The sequence below is a fragment of the Haemaphysalis longicornis genome, unplaced genomic scaffold (assembly GCF_048455015.1).
Source record: "Haemaphysalis longicornis isolate Haplotype H1 unplaced genomic scaffold, Haemaphysalis longicornis Haplotype H1 scaffold_7, whole genome shotgun sequence".
In the NCBI taxonomy this organism is placed as follows: domain Eukaryota; kingdom Metazoa; phylum Arthropoda; class Arachnida; order Ixodida; family Ixodidae; genus Haemaphysalis; species Haemaphysalis longicornis.
Window position 1 is genome coordinate 151,177,056 of NW_027526422.1, and position 19,577 is coordinate 151,196,632.

The 19,577-nt window shown below is 46.8% G+C and overlaps 1 protein-coding gene across 1 annotated transcript in view; it reads left to right on the plus strand.

The window, feature by feature from the left end:
* Window positions 1-19,577, plus strand: part of LOC144147136 (endothelin-converting enzyme 2-like) — a 76,666-nt gene that overhangs the window by 48,806 nt on the left and 8,283 nt on the right. The window contains exons 7-14 of the mRNA XM_077679208.1: window positions 1,232-1,371; window positions 5,299-5,391; window positions 6,620-6,694; window positions 9,251-9,369; window positions 12,782-12,840; window positions 14,889-14,940; window positions 15,027-15,094; window positions 16,542-16,645. Coding sequence (XP_077535334.1) covers window positions 1,232-1,371; window positions 5,299-5,391; window positions 6,620-6,694; window positions 9,251-9,369; window positions 12,782-12,840; window positions 14,889-14,940; window positions 15,027-15,094; window positions 16,542-16,645 — 710 coding nt within the window. The remainder of the gene's footprint in view (window positions 1-1,231; window positions 1,372-5,298; window positions 5,392-6,619; window positions 6,695-9,250; window positions 9,370-12,781; window positions 12,841-14,888; window positions 14,941-15,026; window positions 15,095-16,541; window positions 16,646-19,577) is intronic.

The window sequence follows — 19,577 nt, forward strand, 5'->3', positions numbered from 1 at the left end:
AAGTATGCCTTCGTCCTGCAAAAGATGTGCAGTAGCTGTTTATGGTGATGATGATTACACATGATTGCTATGATGGTGGTGTGGAAATAACGGGTGTGCTGTGGTTATTTTTTGTAAACCACACGCCGTTTTAGGCTCACATTTATTAGAAAGACAGGTCCAGTAAGCACCATGCTACAATGGTGGAAGTTACAAGCGGGGCCTTAGGCAGTGCACATGCTGCCTAAGGCAGCGCTTGGCGTAAGCGGACCTCGAAAACAAAAATGAACGAGCTTTCCTTGGCATGTAGCCGACACAAAGCATCTTCATGAACATTCTTGGGATGCCTCTCAAGAGAACCAACGTCCTTTTTTTAGGATGTTCTTTTTCGCACTAATTATCCGAAAGCATAAATGCCCCAGTCATCAGTGGACCCATAGAGCGCACCGTTGTGTTGCGGTGGCTTTAGGTGCAGAGAGCTGCACGGAGGTGCAATGGTTGCAACTAGACTAGCTAGACCCCCCCGTCTCTAATGTAGGCGGGAGCAATGGTACAATTCAATTGGTTCCTTTCGTGTTCCACACAGCCGGGTCGGGCTATCGGCACAGTCGCTTTTGCCAACCACTACCACCTTTCGCAGCTGCCAGTTCATGCCCCCCGTCGCGAACATGCATTTTGTGACGTCACGGTGTTTACATACAGGGTCCATTTGACTGGGGGCTTCTCCAACCACCTCTGTTTATTTGTGGAGGGGATGTCAGGGCTGAGGTTTTGGAAATGTCCGAGTGTCTCAGTGAAGAGGCGATCGTTGCGCGGATATGGGCTGCGTACAATGGTGGCAGTGACGACTCTAAGGACGTGGCTGCACAGCGTACTCAGGTAGTGTCTTCAATGAAGAACCAACGCATGATACAGCCCCTCAGGGACTTCGTTTCCGCCAAGGACCTTTTGCTAAGCCCTGTGGAGCACCTAGATGTTCTTGAAAAAGATGTGCGCCAGCTTCGCGTGCAGCCAACGAAGCTGAACGACTATGGCTTCTTTTTTGAAAATAAGTAATAGTACGACCTTGCCTGCATGCGAATAAAATGTTTTGAGCTCTGTTTCGTCTTTTTTTTTTTTCCGCGACCTGCTTATTATGGTTATCAGTTATAACGATGGTATTTCACTGCCCCTTGGATGTTGTTATAAGTGGACTAGACTGTGCTATAAACCGGCGTGAACCCTGTTGACTGTCCCCGTGTCACGTGCACAGGTGCCGACGACCCCGATCGACCTGAAGAGGAATGGTGGGAGCAGTGTGCCCGCCACACCAGCCACTACCTGCGCCACGCCGTAGGATACCTGTACGCCACCCGGGCAGTGGGACCGCGGTCACAAGACACCATCAAACAGGTGCGCTGCCACCAGCCTCGTTTCCTCGTTCAGCATGGCTCACTGTCGTGGGAGCCCCTTTGTACGTGGCGCGAATTAACCCTACCCCGTGTGGCAATGGGGCAGCCGACTGGCCAGTCGAAAAAGGAGTGTTCATAGAAGCTACGATTCATTAAATATACAGATGAGGGTCCCGTAGTCCCTTGGCTGTCACAAGACCCTCGATGAGCAGTTACCATGCCGGAACTCATTAAGCAAACAGCAGAAATGTTATTTAACAGTGATCAGATAGAAATTAGACAATAGGTACAAAGCTTGTATCTTAGATACAACATACAGTTGAACCCCTTTATAAGAGACACGTACCGGGGAGCAGTTTCTGTCTCTTATATGAGATGTCTCTTATAAGCAGGGAACCATGTTTTCACTTACTAATCACACCCTAGTTCAATGTTGGCATCATATGACTAAAATAAGCTCAAAAGAACACTACAGCATGTTTCAAAAGATTAATTCTAATTTATGTTTGGCCCCGAAAATTTATGAAACAGTTATCAATCTTTGTTTGTTTCATGACTGCATTTACACTCTTTTTTTACAACCGATTCTACAAGCTTTTTTCCTTTCCTTGTTTGTGGAAGATGAATCGTAGATGTTGAGTTCACAAGCCTGATGAATAGTCAGAGCGCACAGCTTCTTCCGCTGTGTGCTCAGGCTATTCATTACGCTTGCAGGACCCATCATCTGCGATGCTTTTTGATTGGGAGCTACGCGAGTGGGAGAGCCCGCATGTGCGATCGCGCTCCATCCAATGGATGACAGCAAGCTTCAACCACTTCTGTAAGTTGCATTTCCATTAGCAGGGCTTCTCATCGTCATTTCACAGCTGACTGAACCACTTTGTGTTTGCTGAAGTTATAATAAATAGCAACTGCAGGCGTCTGTCATCCACCTGTGTTTCTAGAATGGAAGCAACTGCAATTAGTGACTGGTGGCACTGCATCTGAAGTTAAAATGTCTGTTAAAAGCGAGATTATCGATTAAAGTTCAAGGATGACTTGTCCTTTATAACCAATCTTCTACATCCGATGTCTGTTATAAAAGGGTCAATTTAATAGGAAAGATAGGGCAGCCAACCATGTGGGTAAACAGTGTCTCTTATACCCATTTGTCTCTTACATCCATGTCTCTTATAACAAGGTTCAACTGTATACCTGTTTACTCGTGTATTGAACCCACTTTTTTTCCAGGAAGTTCGGCATGAATTTGGGGGGAGGGTTCTTTATGTGGTAAAAAATTGCAAATGATTTTTAAAGCTTGAAATTTCATGCAATAAAGTTGCCAAGAGAAGCACTGTCAGAGCCTTACTATTTTCGTAAAAACATGTAGGTAATTGTGTAATCAAATTTGTTTTTAGAGAGTTTTAGCTGACCGTTTTCAACGGTCCGCTCCGGTATCGGCGTCCCGCTCAGCGCAACCGGAGCCAATGCCGTTCGCGGCCTTGCGCGCCATGCATACGCAGTGGCGATCCCGCTTGCTTTCTGCACGGAGCGGACCGTGAAAAACGGTCAGCTAAAACTCTCTTTTTATTCCCAACATGCTAGTGGCCCCCTAGTAAAGGATGATGTTCGTTGTTCTTCTTGATGTTGTTGATTGATGATGAGATTGATGATCTGCGTTGGTGCCTGATGGTGACGGCACTGATGACACGACGACGATGAGAGTTGTTGAGGGTTTGAAAGAAAACTGTATATTTACACGGAAGACATATACAGGATATTTACAGACTGAAGTAGACAGAGTAAGAAATAAAATGGGTTCCTAGGTCAGCTAAGACTTTGTGCCCGCGGCACCCCCGTCAGCGACGGACCCTGGCCTAAAACTACCCAAGTGGTGAGATCCTCCCTAGCCTGACCTGGCTAGCCCGGCAATACGCCGGCCGTGTATAGCACATTAAAACCCTGAGGATTCGACCGCGAGACCTCGTGTCTCGTGGTTTTAATGGGTTACTTAGGCCCCACCCCCGATACACAGGCCAATCGGTATCTCCTGGGCACCTGATAGGATGGATTAGTAAATCCGGGCCTGAACCACGGTGGGCAACGCCCCCGCAACCCTCAAACGCTGGTCACTCTCTCCCACCAGAAAAACAAGGAAGAGATCAAAATTAAACCAAACAAATACAACAAACACTCAAACATCCGAGGAAACACGTGCAAGCGCCCGGGGCAAGCTTCTACGCACGCCGCCTGCATCGCCCGTTCCCACGCTTCTCGTCCGAGACCGGAGAGCCACTCAAGCCAGCTGAAGCCCATAACGCCCATCTTAACAAAAGGCGGCGAGCCTCCAAGATTGCCCGCTTTTGGCAGACGATGCCCCGTTAATTGGACCGCGCGGCCAGAACCAACGCGTAGGGAACACGGGATGCAGCGGCGACCGCCGCAGGCGTCGCGATTCCCCCGCATCCTCCTTGGGCCACCGCACGAACCTCCTCGCACGCTCTCACTCCACGCGCGCACGGGCAACAAAGGGAAAGCTATCGCCATAAATCGGCCACAGTTGACAGCTCCAAGCCCCGCGTCTCCGGTGGCGCGACGGACCATGGTTTTACAACCCGCTAAACGAAAAACGCCGCGGACCCCAGAGCTAGCTGCCGCCAGCCCCCGGAATGCCATTTGAGCCACCAGGCTTCCAATGTTCCCCCGCAGCTGCACCCTGCGCGCCGACCAAAACAGACCGACGACGTGGGTGCGGCCCGAGACAATAAGTCCTCACGCGAGCGGCGTGACCCAGAGGCCGCCTGCCCTTAACAGGCTGGCTGCCATAAAGTCATTAATTCCCACTTCCCGGGCCTGCCGCTCCCTCCTCACGAAACACACGGCGATCCCTGTTCACCACCCCAATGTCTCGTTTTCACCCGTAGTGTGCCCACACTGGGGCAACACTGAAATGCTGCCTAGCCACGCGGTTTCCATGAGCATAACGTATATGCTACACCACCTTCAGTTTAAAACCGGCTGTGTAGCTCATGTACTGGACCATCGTACGGCGCGCACCAGGAGCAAAAAGAAAGGTCGGTACACACCCGAACAGCAAAACCACGGAGCAAAGTGGCGGAGTCGCGGAACAGCACAGAGCAGGGGGGAGTACGGAGTACGTTTGGTACTTGTTCGCACGCCACCGGAACCAGCCGGAACAGCAAAGAGCAGGGAAGGAGTGTGGAGTGTGTTTTGTGCTTTGTTTGCACGCCGCAACGTTTTAAGGCGCAAGGAGGTTTGTTTTGCGTTCAGCGGGTGGCGCTCCGCATGAGCGCAATTTTTAAATTCTGAGCCACGGCATTCGCGCTCGTGTCTCCTGCTACTGTTGAGATTTCTTTTTGTTGGAATGCGTTTTTAGCATTTCTGCGCGTAGCGTAGCGTGATATCAAGTTTCTGCGACCGTCTACTACATCGGCAACCAGGCTGAGGTAAAAACACCTTCCCGCTGCATTTTTTATTCAGTGTGACAAAAAAAGTAAATTATCAAGAAGAAAAGTGGGGTGAGGGTTCATTACGAGAGTGGGTTCATTACGCGAGTAAATACGGTACTCACCTGGTGTTGGCTGGAAAAGGTCGAAGGCCTTGTTATCACCCGTTGTTATTCCGTTGTTATCACCAACAAAATTTAACCACCAGTGTTGACTGCTTTTATTGTAACACTAGCAGGTTGTGTAATCAATGTGCATTGGCACGGACATTGGTAGGTAGGTTGAGTGAGTTGGTACGATTAGTGGTGCCCTCTAGTGCCAGAAGCTCTAGAAGAAAAAGGGGGAGGTGCATGTGTGCACATTTCACCAATTTCTAAACTCATTTGGTGGCGTGTGTACTTGAAGTGACAGCGCGATCAATGCAGCAGACAGAGGAAGCTCTCTCCTATACCGCCTCCCCATTTTTTTTTTTGTCTGCCCAGGCAAGGGTGGTAGCTGAGCGTGTCAAGAAGGCCGCTGTCGAGAGTGTAGGGGGTGTTGCCTGGATCGCCCAGCATGGACCCCTGCGAGAGAAGGTGCGTTTCGGCCATCACATTTTTCTTTGGTTCCTTCATGTGGATGTATCTATGAAGCGGTGAACTTTACTTTGGTATGCGCTTTGCACCTCTATTTTGCGCGCATTCAGGTTAGCCTCGGAAAATGTCTTGGCCCGCTATTTCCCAATCTGGCACAGGCATTGCAGCTGTGTCGAGGGTTCAATAGAGGAAAGCTGCCAGCAAATGTGTCCTGAATTTGGGGATGATTTCTTTTTTTTTTTTTTTCCTGTTCCTAATTGAGTTGCTTGTTTGGCTGGATTCTTCTGCACTATGGTGTGCTCCTGGAGTCAAGAAAGAGAGGTTCTAGCTAGGACAATGCCCTGCTTCTTGTGTGGCCTTGCCCTTTGTGTTGTTCTTACTGTTACTAATATTAGTCAGCCAACTTGGTGGCAGGAATTTGCCGACCTGTAGTAACGTGCAAAACTGGGCAAGTTGGTATACTTACGTCTGGACGGCATGTTGGAAAACGGGGTGCAGAAAGTGGGCTCGTCCTGTCGTCTCGCCATGTCTTGTCCTTCTTCCAGGTGTCAAAAATGCGAGGAGTCACCGAGTTGTGTCGGTGTATTTTCAGGTGTCCTGTCTAGGTACAGTTGTTTCAATCACCCAGCCAACCAACCATTCACCAAAGAGACAGGGCGTGCCAAAGCACAAATGTCACTACGTGCGGCTGCCGAAATGAGGTCTAATATGAGATTGTGGTCTTTCTTTCCGACTCTAGTTTTTGTCATTGCACTCATTTATAGACGCGTGTGCTGCATAGGATGAAAAAATTTGCTCTGAGGTATAATCAGCTCCTGACACTTTGAATGGCTTGGTTTGGCTTGATGAACTTGTGTTGCTTTGCATGGCATCTAGCACAAGGGCGTGAAACGTTGGCGTAAGGGTGTCGTGTATGAGAGCCCAACTTGAGCACGAAACATTGATGAGGTCAATTCTGCTACTACTTGTCCAGTAGCACTGTTCTTTGGGCAGCATTCTCGTTAAATAGTGACTGGAAATCACGATGCAGGATGGATGCAGCAGTGATGTTGGAGCGGCCATGTTGAAATATTACACAGGGGGTAGGAGAAAAGCAATGCCGCTTGTGGTGTGGAATGAAGCAAAAATAGTTTATACTATGCGCATTATGGAAAAAAAAATTCTTTCATTTTGAAGCAACAGTGTCCAAGGGGCGAAAAATAGTGAGTGTGGCTCTAACTGTGTGCAGCTCTTGGACCTGGAGTTTCGGGTGGGCTTTGCCTTTGAGGACCGGCCGAAAGAACTGGACAACTTCTACCGGGATGTGAGTGGCTTTACCTTTTACAAAACCATGAACATATGGTGAAAAAATAAATAAAGAAATAAAAAGAGAGCGACCCACGTTTGTGATGTATAAAAAAAAGAGTGTCGTTTACGGGAGGAATCCTGGTCGCGTGGCGGGAGATTTTGTTGTAAATTTGCAAGCTTGTTTTGCCTCCTCCCCCCGCCTTCTCTCTGTTGGGTACCTTTCGAGCAGCTCTGCTAAGGACTTCTAAACGCATTTATGGGTTAGTCGCTTGGACCAGCAGTACGATGTCTCAGTCCTGCTCCAACCATTAACATAGAGACCATTTCATTTGTCATTTTGCACGGCCCAGATTAGACCCTTTGCAAAATGGCCAAATCGTTGGCGGAAAAGCAGCAAGCCACTCTGGCAACACTGTGCACCTGCTGCGCCGCCATTAGAAAGGAAGCGAAAAGGCTGCGAGCACAGAGTTTCTACGGAGTAGCTACCTTCCACCGTCCACGTGATTGCATACGCGTCGTGGGGCAACAGACTCGTGAAGCCGTGGGCGAAAACGTGCAATCGCGACGGCGTTGCTACGACCTGCTTCCTTTCTAATGGCGTCGTCGCGTTCACCACCAGTGTTAGCACCGCTGAATTCTCAGTGTTGTCCGCCTTTTTGCAAAGGGTCTATTACTGCTCCAAAGCAGCTCCGGTATTTTTTTTTTCTTTTTGCCCGTAGAATTTCAAAAGAGAATAGTTTTGGACTGTTCAGAAGGGGCTTAGAATTGTTTTGGGAAGGCAAAAGAGACCAAGAGACTGCATATGCCTGATAACTCAGGCTGGCATAGTAATCATTTCCTCACAGTCCACACTTTAGCGGCCAGTTTGTAGTAGGAGGGGGCATCTTTTACTCTGAAAATCATGTTGATGCCAATTATTTACATCTTATCTATTATCATTATCATTATTGTTATTGTGTTGATTGTAAGTTACAGGTTCTCCACTGACCGCTTGTGAAGTGTACAATCTCGCACATCCTCCGTGAATGTTTTCTACTCTTGGCGTCGGCATTTTGTTTAAGTGGGCGTTTTGTAACAGCAGAGCTGTTTAAGCTGTTAGTTCCGCTGTCGAGCATTACCTGAAAAAATGGCAAGACGAAAGACCGAGCGCACTATTACAGCAAGCTCCCATTAGTGTAACGAGTTCTCCAGGGCACGAAACTCACTTCGTTATGGGTGGTAATTCATTAAAAGCAGGGATGAGTTGCTCTCCATCCACAGCAGTGGGGACGTAAAAAACTCAGAGTAAAGGAAGAATTTGCATAGAGCGATTTTATTTTAACGAGGGTTTACTGTATACAGTTATTGGAGGGAAATGGACAGTAATTCACGTCCACTTTTCACAAACTCTAGCGAATTTTTTGAAAGCGGCCATGCAGAGAAACCACAAGTTTGGTTCATTTGAAAGATTGCCTCGTTAGAATAACACTGACACCTGTTTTAACGTTAACTTTGCTCGAATAAGCTATATAATTAGGAAAAGAGGGAATGGCCATGTGACCCACTAGCTCATTTCCTGCAACAGAACCTAGGATGTCATGTGCCCAGGTGTGCGATTTGCTTAAGCCGGCAAAAGCAAACGCAAATTAGGCAGGGCGTATAAATTTGCCAAACGAGCTTTTTGCGCTTAAATGCAATGCATATTCATTTTACAGCAGTAAGAATGGTGGGGTAAACAATGAAAGTTACGAAAATACACGTGAATATAGAGGTACCGATGCACACTGCTGTTTGTACTGGGTGCACTATGCTTGTTTTACCTGCACAGCAGTCCGCCGCTTTGGACTTGTCTTACATGACACTGGCCGATTGGCATAAGCCATTGGCGCCGCCTGTGTTTGTTGAGCATACGCCATGTTTCACGAAATGGTTAATTTCTACCTGAAATAAAACAAGCTATGTGCAAATACGGTCAGAAACGAAGCAGCGGCGGTCAACCGTTCGTGGCTGCGTATGGTAGTGCCATCTGGGAGGACTGATGGAAAGCTAGGCTGGAGAGACTAATGACACACTGGAAGTTCTTTTGAATTCCCACCATTGTGACTTCATTGCAGACGTCACGAAAACACATGATTTGGTGGGAGAATCGAAATTGTAACCTAGATTGATTAATTTCTTGGTGAGTACGGAATCGTTTGCTGCTGGACAGGCGCTGGGGGCACTATAAAACACGAAATCTTTCGAATAAAACAAACTTGTATCTTGTCTGCATGGCCCCTTTAAAAGAGGGATGACCCAAACTGGAGCTGAGGCCGGAGCCCTATTGTTAGCTCTCGGTATTGAGTGTGGGTTGGTTGGCAGTCATGCTTGTCAACCGACTTAATAGAAGTAATACACTATTGGACGTTGTGTTAGCTCATTGCCACTAATAGCCACCAGTAGCCCTATCAGACGTGTACACACTAATAGACCTATTAGACTAGCAGATCTACTAGTGGCAATAAGCTGATGCAGCTATTAGTTTTTACACAAGAATTTTCCCTCGGGCTGTAGTCTTACTGAGTCGTCATTGCGTGTGTGTGTCCGTGCGCAGCTGATAGTGAAGCTGGGCTCCCACCTCGAGAACGTGTTTGAAGCCGAGCGCTTCCTGGTGCACAAGCAGTCCGCAATGCTGAGCGGTCGGCAGGGCGACGAGACCGCTGAAGACCGGACGTAAGTGTCGTCATCATCACTCCGTTTGTGCGCACGGCAGGGCTGAGGCCCCTCCTGTGCAGAGTAACTTTCAATCACCAGTTGCAAAAATCCCTATGTATGAAAAACCAGCCCGCAGTTCGCCCCCTGCACTGGGGGTGAGCGCAGGGCAAGTAAAGTCACTGGAACTAGGAAAGTACCACCTTTCTTTCTTCTCCGCCGCTGGACAAATCCACGCATTTGGCCCATTTCAGTCCGTGATCGGCGGCGACCACATTCGGTCAAACTGCTCGGTTCTCTCCGCTAGTGGCGGCAGGGTTTGTGCGGCAGTCGGATTCCAACATTGCTTTAGTGTGTGCTTTTTCATTACATTAGGTGCTGCAACGCAATGTAAACGATGACAGAATGTTAAGGTGTTGCACTTTTGGCTGCAGCAACAGAAGGGAGTCTGGAAAGGCACTTTTTTCGGTACCAAGAGACAGGGCAGATGCAAAGCGATGAGCGATGTGAATACATAGGATTCATTTGGACAAATTTCTCCCCACAGGAGATACACCAGACCGTGCGAGGGCTTTACAGAGGGCCTTGCAATCATTTCTTTTTGTATTTACACTGCGGTGGACCGAGATGGGTGTTACTGACGAAACGGGACGGTCGAAGCGTTCGAAGGCGCAAACGTTACGTGTTTTTGTGTGGAGTTTACGCAGCTTACGCCAGTTTTGTTTGGGGCACAGTAAACAGCTTCACACCAATTTTACTTGCTTTTTGCATGCTTAATTCGACCTCTGCCCTTTTTTTGTATGCTGGACCTCCCAGTACTTGCCAAGAAATAACGCAAACGCGTGATGTTGCAGTGAAGATACTTCTTCAGTGGGAACTTTCAAATGACACTACGCTAAACTTCAGGGGCTGCACGATGAAAGGGGCTGTGCATTCGACATCGACAGAGTGCATACCCCTTAACAATGCAAATGACTATGGACACTTTCCTCTCGCAACAACTTTAAAAAGCGCGCACTGGAAAAATAAGAACACTGAATTTTGCAGTAAAAAAAAACAATTGGAGGAACATTTGGACCTGCCAAAAACACAAATGGTTCAATTAGAACCATTCGAAAATGCAGATGGTTCCATTTGGCCCAATTGTGGTTTTGACAGGTCCAATTGGGCCTCCAATTGTTTTTTTTTCACCTTGGAATGCATTCTTGCAGCTAGAGCTGATAGAAATTTTGTTTACTCTTTATACAGTGTAGACCGCTTATAACGTGTGTCGCGGGAGCCGCAAAAATCCGCACTATAAGCGGTACCGCACTATAACCAAAACACGCGCGAATTCAACCACATCGCCACCTATCTCTCAAGTCAACCTATATTTATCATCACTCAAACGCACAGCACTTAAAAACGAAGGCACGGTCTATATTTCGTATTATTTTTAACATCAGCCGCTGCTGCAAGGCAAAAGCGTAGTCTCACAAACGGCGAGCGCGGCTTTAACTTCCGTTGTATTTGTTTTGAAAGACCATGACTGCGTTTTTAGCGTCGATGAACAGATGCCGCAAGACGTGATAAGAACGCCAGCGAGATTTCTTTTTTTTTTTTTTTTTTTTACCCCCACCTTGTGTTCACGATGCCGAAGGCGGCTGCTTATCAGCGCAACGTACTCTTCGGCTTCGCGCGGCTCGAATGTTCGGAAAGGGAAAGAGCGGTGGCTTATCTCCAACAACGTTCTAAAGCGTGAACCGCGTGGTAGATTTGGTATCGCGAAAACGTGCAGTGCACGCCAGCGCGGATACAACTGGCGTGGTGTGGGCGGCGCGGTAAGAGGCGGCAACATGGTGTCGGCACTGGCCGTGAAGCGGTGCAGGCAGTCCCAGTAAGTCCCAGCGACCGTTTCTAACCGCTCGCTGAAATGCCGCACGGGGCGCGCTCATGCAAGAAAAGAGCTAATAATGTGGGCGACAAGTGGAATATAAACTGCCATCCACGCTGCTTGTGAAAGCGCCCATCAAAAAATACCGCGGTGGTAAGCCTAAACATCTCTGGCGTGGCTAGCCGGCTCGGAGCGCTTCGAATCTCCCGCCATTAGGTACGCGTCTCCCCATTGGTGCAAGTCGTCAGGCTCCTCCCACTGCCACGCGAAGAAGCCACCGCGAGCGCGGAATCGTCGATACGAGCACGAAAAAAACAAAACAAAACAAAAACTCACGCGCAACACCGATGTGCACGATTCGTGCGCGAAAACGGGCCATGCGGTTAACGATTAATAAAATCAACTTGCCGCGCGCGGATGGGGAGTCTATCGCTATCTTCCGAGGTGCATCAAGCAAGGTCAGTTGGGGTTATCAGGTACGCATGAACTAAAGGGTGCCTATTTTTTTTTCTTTGGGTGTCTACGTTAAAGGAGGGCAAGGGGTGCAAGCTGCGTGAGGTGGCCGATTTCATCCTTTCTTTTTTCTTTTGCTACCATAAAACGATGCCTCAGCTGCGCCGGTCGATCAGCAGACCCGCCGAAAAACCGCACTATAAACGGTATTGTGCTTCGGCCAACCGCATCTTAGGCGGTATGCTTATGCATTGAGTTCTATGGGAGGCAAACCGGTGGTCGCAAAAACCCGCGTTATATCCGGTCCCGCACTATAAGCGGTTACGTTATAAATGGTCTACACTGTATCTGATACGAATGAGCTGGAACACGCAGGGTGGTACGACAATAATTGTAACACTAAAAATTTTTCTTGAGCAAACCGGTGCTCATTTCGCACTCAAACTTCACGCGAAGGTTGCATTTTGTGGTCTATTTTGTTTGACACTGGGAACAACGACGGTACTTACCTGTTTATTCTGAAAATAAATAAAAACCATTTTGGCCTATGGGAAAATGGCAGCTGATTTGAACGTGCAAGCCAGCGCAAGCTGATCTTGGAACGGCAGCGCCACCTGGGGTATGCAGAGCAAAACGGACAGTTAAACAGCTAAGTTAACAGTATAGGTTAAGCAGCTTCACAATCTGTTTGAGGTCCACTACGGTTACTTGCGTGCTAGCGATCTCAGCCGGCATACTTAAACTGGCAGAGAGGAGAGTGCGAAAGTCAATGTATTTTTAAATGTTTTTTCGTGCGAAAAACAGGCGTCTAGTCCTACGAAAAAAACTGGAACGCAGCCTTCACTCTCCACACCATAATAACCTCGTAAAATAAATAGACCATGTCTCTAAATTTCTCTTCAGTGTCCCATTCAGGCAACGAATTGTGTGGACAGACTTTCAGAGGAAGCTAGGGTGTCTGTGCGAGTTGCAGGAAAGGGTTATCAGATACCTCAGCTGGTCATGCAGGGCTACAATTGGTGGAAATCATGGCGTTATTTACTTATTTGATCAACTTTTCAGACTTTGCTCCTTTTCTTGTACAAACTGAGCCTTTCCCCAATGCAGGTGGACCATCTCGGCAGTGGACACCCGGCCAGTCTACAACTCTGAGCTCAACATTGTCGGTAAGTTCTCTCTGTGTTTCAGAACATTTGGGCCCCAAGGCCAAGTGGAAAGCGGTGGTGGCCATGATCAACTTCACACACCATTTCTTACGCTTGCCAAATAAATGGTTGGAGTCTCTTGGGAGTGACAGGTTTCGGTGCCGTTACAGACATGAATGCGCATTCACCATTTACTGATGAAACCTCACTTTTGTCAAAGTTTTCAGACGAAACAAACTTTCCCCGAAATCCTGTGCTGACGACCTATACTTTTAATGCAGAAATGTTTCAGTGCTAAAAATTTCAGAACACCACTCTTAGAGTAACAATCGTCACTTATTTTCCCCTGCTATACATATATATTCATGAGGCATTGTTACTTTGAATTCATGTTTTGAAGCGATTCACTGCTACCAATGAAACGTTAGGCCTAGAAGAAATGTGGTGTACAAACCTAGGGCGGTATTCTCGTGTTTTTCCGTTCTGAAAACGTCCGTATTGCGTCCGTTTTATTGCGACGTACTTCCAGTTGTAGGCGGGATTTGGGTTGACTTTTGCGCAACTGTTCTTGTAAACACATTGTAAACTACTAAACCTATTTTAAACTGTAAACAAATTGTAAGCTACTAAGCCTATTTTAAACTATCTTTTGTGTGTTTATTGTTCCGCCAGTGAACCAACCACAAGGTGACGAAAAATCGTCTGCTCCGAGAAGCTGCGGCTCAGAGCTCCGCCGTGCTGGTGTTAGCTTTTAGCGAATCAGGGCTTGCTCAAAACCGACACTTTTGAAACGGACACGAAACGGGCAAAACACGAGAATACCGCCACTGGTGCAGTGCACTTCCTCTCTGTGTGATGCCTTGAAAGTTTTAACCACCAATCTTAGCTCATTATGTCACAAATCTTGGTGAAGGAAAGGGGGTAATTTGGAATCCACCCTTTAATTGAAAATTACTCTATTGTGGCTGCATTGCATCCCCTTGTAAGAAGGGCTTAATCTTCAGCTTACAGTAGAGTTGTGTTCTCTTTACGGTCCCTTTAAAATACAAGCACTTGGGTTGCTGTGCACTGACACACAGAGAGAGCTAAGTCGTATGCTTGGCTTGTGCCTTGAGGGTTCATATTAAAACTAGTTTACAGGAGTGCCGCATTGTGCATTTTGTATTTTGTACTCGGGCACTTACCATATTTACTCGATTTATTGTGCACATTGGGCGTTTTTGACACGGGAACTTACCATATTTACTTGATTCTAAGCCGACCCCTGAGAGTCGGAAGTTGAGAAAAACAGCAAAACATTTTAGCCAACTTACAATCGAAAAAATTTAGTTTAGGTTGGGGTGAAGCAACCACAAAACTAAACCAATATTTATTATTTATTAGCCACAAACCTGCATCGGTTCACGTAACATCGTCATCGTTGCTGGCTTCGTTGTTTCAGTCCCCTTCGCAGCTAACACTCTCATAGAGTGTGCGGAGCATTCGGTGCTGCCAAGTTACAATTCGCGTTTCTGCAGTTTCTGGACAAGCCCATGGTCAAGCTATTTTGGGATGTCACTATTGAGACCCGTTCCAATCTAATACGGGTGTTTCTTTCATAAATGCTGAGTTGCCACTTTGCCGAAATTTTTGATGAGCTTTAGGCCGTCAGCACAACTTCCTTCAGAAGGCGGCGCTGTAATAACACCACTGCTGATACAGTGGCAACAAGCAGGCAAACTTGGATGGCCATGCTGATATGAAACTCCAAGCGAGCACGATCAATAAGGCGGCGAGTCGCTTGTGCTTGGTTGGCTACGGCTGTGGATACTGGTGGCTGCAATGCCCTCATTTTAGAGGGGCGTCTAGGTGGCACTGACTGCGGCCCAGTTTTCAAGTTTGAGTGTGAGCACCTGGCTCATTTGAATATAAAAAACCTCGAATTTAGGCTGACCTGACTTTTGCATTCCACTTTGTAAAAGCAGTTGAGTATTTGCTTAGACTCGAGTAAATATGGTAATCACGTGGCTCCGTACATCTCCGTATGGAAGGATGCTGACCGGGCCTCTTTGTTCGTCCCTTCTCCACAGTGGTGCCCCTGGCCGCGCTGCAGAAGCCCATCTTCTCGCTGGACGAGCACCTGTGAGTAGTCTGCTTCGATGCATGGGCCGTGGTAAAGGTGTGAGTGGCAGCCAAACTGACGCTGCACTGTTGTTGCTGTTCTGCAGGGCTCTGCAGTATGGCTCCTTTGGCAGCCTCGTTGGCCGCCTGGCATTCAGCTGTCTCCAGGAAGCAGGTAATTCCTGTCGACAACACACCCAAATTGAAGTTCCCAGCACTTCTGCCTGATGCACCTGATTGCTGTTGGCTTAGTTAAGAGCAGCTTTCATAGCATCATCTCAACACTGCTGCATTTGTGGTGTGTGGCGCAGCTGATTGCTTGCAGAACATCATCGTGATGTGCGGGCTTGCCTAAATGTGCATACATACGTACACACATGGTTTGAAAAACAGCGCAGGAAACTCCGGCAAAGTAGAAGACAACCACAAGCACCAATAACCAATTTCAGCGCTTGTGGTTGTCGTCTACTTCATTGCAAGTTTATATGTTGTTTTTTCAAGAAATAATATGTACCCAGCACACATGGCCATAGAAGAAGGATTCATTGAGGCTCAGTAAGCAGCAAATCAAGAAAATTCAATCAAGAAATCAGTAAATCAGTCAATCATTATAAGTCGGCGAGTAATATCAGTCAATCATAACTCCATTTCATGCTGAAATTCACTTCGGCCTTATGCTGTTGTTCTTCGGCCGTTAAAAGGGGACACTGGTCTTAAAGACATTTTTGATATTTTTCAACCTATGGGCTTGACATTTACACATTTAGTGTATTTTAACATCCTGAGCACTAATATGCAGTCATTTTTTGTCTATGTGGTGTAAGGTCAGAGTTATGCAACATGTTATGCCTTTCGATTTTGGGCAATTTTTTAATTATCTACCTATGAAGAACTGGAATACTTTTTATCCCTGTGTGCTCTAAAAAGACCAGGGAGTGCAACTGTACTACATAAGTAATTTTAACGTTGTTTCTGCAAACACTGTAACCCTATTAAATGTCAGGTCATGAATTACCAATGTTTTATTAAGACGGACGGCATCAAATCCTGTGCTAACAAAAAGAATTCTATATTTTTGTGGCTTTGTTGCACTGTTCAGTTCATAAGCTTTTGAATGCAGCAAGAATGATGTAAATCTGACCAGTACATCCCAAAATATTGTACCCAAAAGTTGACCTCTCGCCGGAAAAAAACTGGTTCTGAGAAAACAAGGCACAAAGTTTGGAAACATAGGCAAAAATGGTCGTTTAGGCGACTTCAAATGGTGACAGCTTTGTAAATACTTAAGGTACTGCTAAAAAATTTTGCAGGTACATTCTTTGGAACCTGCAGACTACAAAGAAAATTAATACAGGAAATTGATATTTTGGAAAATATTTGGTCCTCAAGAACAGTGTCTTCCCTTAAAAAGAGATTTGAACGTATTTGTTTTGAGTGGTTTCTGTCAAGGGAATGTTTGGGTTGATTGCGATGTATCACTCGTCACTGGATGGCAGGAGCTACCTCCAACTTTTATCTTTGGACATTTTGCACGTGACATCGAGATTAGCTGCATCGGACAATATGCGTTGTGGCGAAGGAACATTTTGAGGAAGGCTCGCAAGGCATGCTGCATTTCGCAGGTGACGATGCGAGCCTGTTCCCAGACAACGCGACGCGGGCCAGTTTGAAGACAAACCTTCGCTGCCTGGCCAACAGCTATCCAAACATGGAAAACCTGCCTCTGGTGAGTTCCTTGGGAGTCTTCTTCTGGACCACAGTGTGGCGAACGTTTAAACAACAACACTGGCAATGCACACATAAACACACACCCGCCCGCCACTTACGTCTCGACATGCACCGATCATGTGCACAAAATCAGGCCCATATTCACTAAGACTATTCACTAGAGCACCGAAATTCATGCTTACCGCTTAGTATTGCCAAGTGGGATATGTTGCTTGCAAGTGCGGGAAACTTAATCCAGCTATCCTCGTTCTAGAGCGCACTTGTTAGTGTTTTTGATGTATTTACTACCTTTTCATGTGGCACTCATTTGACATTTGTCACTTGTATGCAATGTTTTGTTTGATATGCAGTCCTTCCTATGCAGGGCTTTTTGGGCTCTTATGTTATTTCGATGAATAAATAAATAAATGGGGAAGGGGGGTGACTTGCCTTGTGTCCATAACAACCCAGGCTTCACTAAAACAAGCTGGTGGTTTCTATAAATGCTAACAGCATTTAAAAACTGCAAATGCTCTGCAATAAGAAATCTCGATGTCAGTGCCCAATTCCTTGTGCTTTGCAAAAAGTGATGCCATTATTGATAAAGGGGCCCCGCAGATGAAACACAAGTTTGGTTCATTCGAGAGATTGCCTCGTTAGAATCGTACTGACACACTTTTAATTAGGGGTGTGCGAATATCAATTTTTTAATTTCGAAGCGAATTCGAATAATAAAAACAAAGTTCGAATCGAATCGAATATTTTCCGAATATTTTTCGAATACGAATACTTATTGTTTTTTGTAAAATTAAAGTTTTCACCATTTAGAGACACAAAAACTGCAACTTTATAGCACAACAAATCATACAAAGTAAAATTAGAAATTACACAATACCATTGCACTCAACAGGTTAAGGTCTGAACTCACTAAATGTTTATATGGAGAAAGGTTAACTGCTCGACATGTTCGGGGAGCAGTGACAACCTCCTGCTCGTCACGACTCCACCAGATACCGAAAGTAGCCGCTCACTTGAGACACTAGTGGCTGGCATGCCCGAGCCCGTGCACATTGCCGCGCGCTGATACAGTAAAATCTCGATGATACTAATCTTGCAGGACTGCGAAAAATATTCGTATCATCCGAAATTCGTATGAACCGACACAAACCAAAAAATTGAGCGCTGAAAAAAGTTTTCGTTTATTTCTTCTCTTACTTTTGCGTGACGAAATTCGTGATTTTTTCTGCTTTTTTTAACCCCCATGTCGCAAAGCAGTCCTTTCTGGAGCACGTAAAGCTCCGCGCTCGTCTCCTCACTCGCTGTGCCCAAGCTCGCTACACGCCGCAGCAGTCAAGCGTGAACCGCATGGTGCGTTTTTGCACGTGATTCGCTCGCCTCGGCTCTTCGAGCGCTGTATTTTCGCGCCCGCATCAACGATTTCGCGCCCGCGGTAGCGCCTACCTCGGTCAGAAAATGACGCACGACGGGCGCGGCAGAATGGAGGAGCCTGACTACTTGCGATGAGATCGAGACAGCCGGCTTGGCTCCGCCGGAGACGGTTAGGCTTAGCACCCCGGCAAATATTTTACGGGTGCTTTCTAGCGGCGCGGGTGATGTTTTATGGTACCGTTTTCGCATGCATTATCAGCTCCTTTACCGCACAAGCAACTTCGTGTCTCCCTTGAGCCGCATTTTAAAGAGCGGTTAGAAACGGTCGCTCGAGCGCCCGCGCCATTTCGCGGCTGGAGCCGACGCCATGTTGACGCCGCCGGCCGCGCCGCGCCACGCGCAGCGTGGGGGTGGTTTCCCGGCGGTGTCAGCGCGCGTTGGGTGTGCGCAGAGCGTTTTCGCGAGCAGAAAACACCGATACAGTCTGCGAAAGCACGTACCGTTCGCCGTGTATATGCTTCGCCACTTTGCTGCTGAGACACGCTCTGAATTTTTTTTTTTTTTTTAGTTTTGGGTGGTTCAAATATTTCGAACCATAAAAGTGTCATTCGAATCGAATCGAATACCAAAAAATTCGAATCGAATATTCGAAGTTTCGAATATTCGCACACCCCTACTTTTAATGTAAACTTCGCTCAAATAAGCAACATAATTAGGGAAAAAGGGAATGGCCATACGACTCACTAGCTCATTTTCCGCACTTGAACATATGATTTCGTATGCACAGTCGTGCGATTGGCTGAGGTCGGCAAAAGCAAACGCAAGTTAGGCAGGGCTAATAAGCTTGCAGAACGAGCTATTTGCGGTTGAATATAATGCATACTCATTTTATAGCAGCAAGAATGGTGGGATGATACAATGGAAGTTACGAAAGTACATGTTAACATAGAAGTACCAGTGCGTACTGCTGTTGGTACAGTGCACACTATGCTTGTTATAGCTACACAGCAGTGCGGAGCTTTGGCATTGTCTCAGACGACACTGGCCAACTGGCGCGATTGACATTGTCTTACGTAACCCTATTTGCCGAACATAACCCATGTTTCACGAAACGATTACTGTACTCGGTTACAACTTAAAAACAGCAACTGCCGCTGTGCCTCATCACCGCAGCCGGATGTTACTCTGCACGGCGCAGGTAGTGCATTACTGGGAATATCTTGAACATGGCACGAGCCGTTTTTATGATTTTTTGGACTTAGTATGCTTATAAACTACTGCACCGATGACAAACAAACTACGTGAGAAAAAGCAGATGATATCATGCATTCATAGCAATCTCCTTTCAAAACGCCCGTTGACGTCCGGGTTCGTCTCGTAGGCGGAGCGATACCGTACGTGAGCTGTTGCCATTCTTTACTTGTTCCCGAGTATACTTACCGTAACAAAAACAAACCAGGTGCAAATGCGGTCAAAATCAAAGCAAAGGTGAATAGCGGTGTGGAGCAGTATGGTGGTGCCATCTAGGAGGACTGACGGTAAACAAGGCTCCAGAGTCCGCT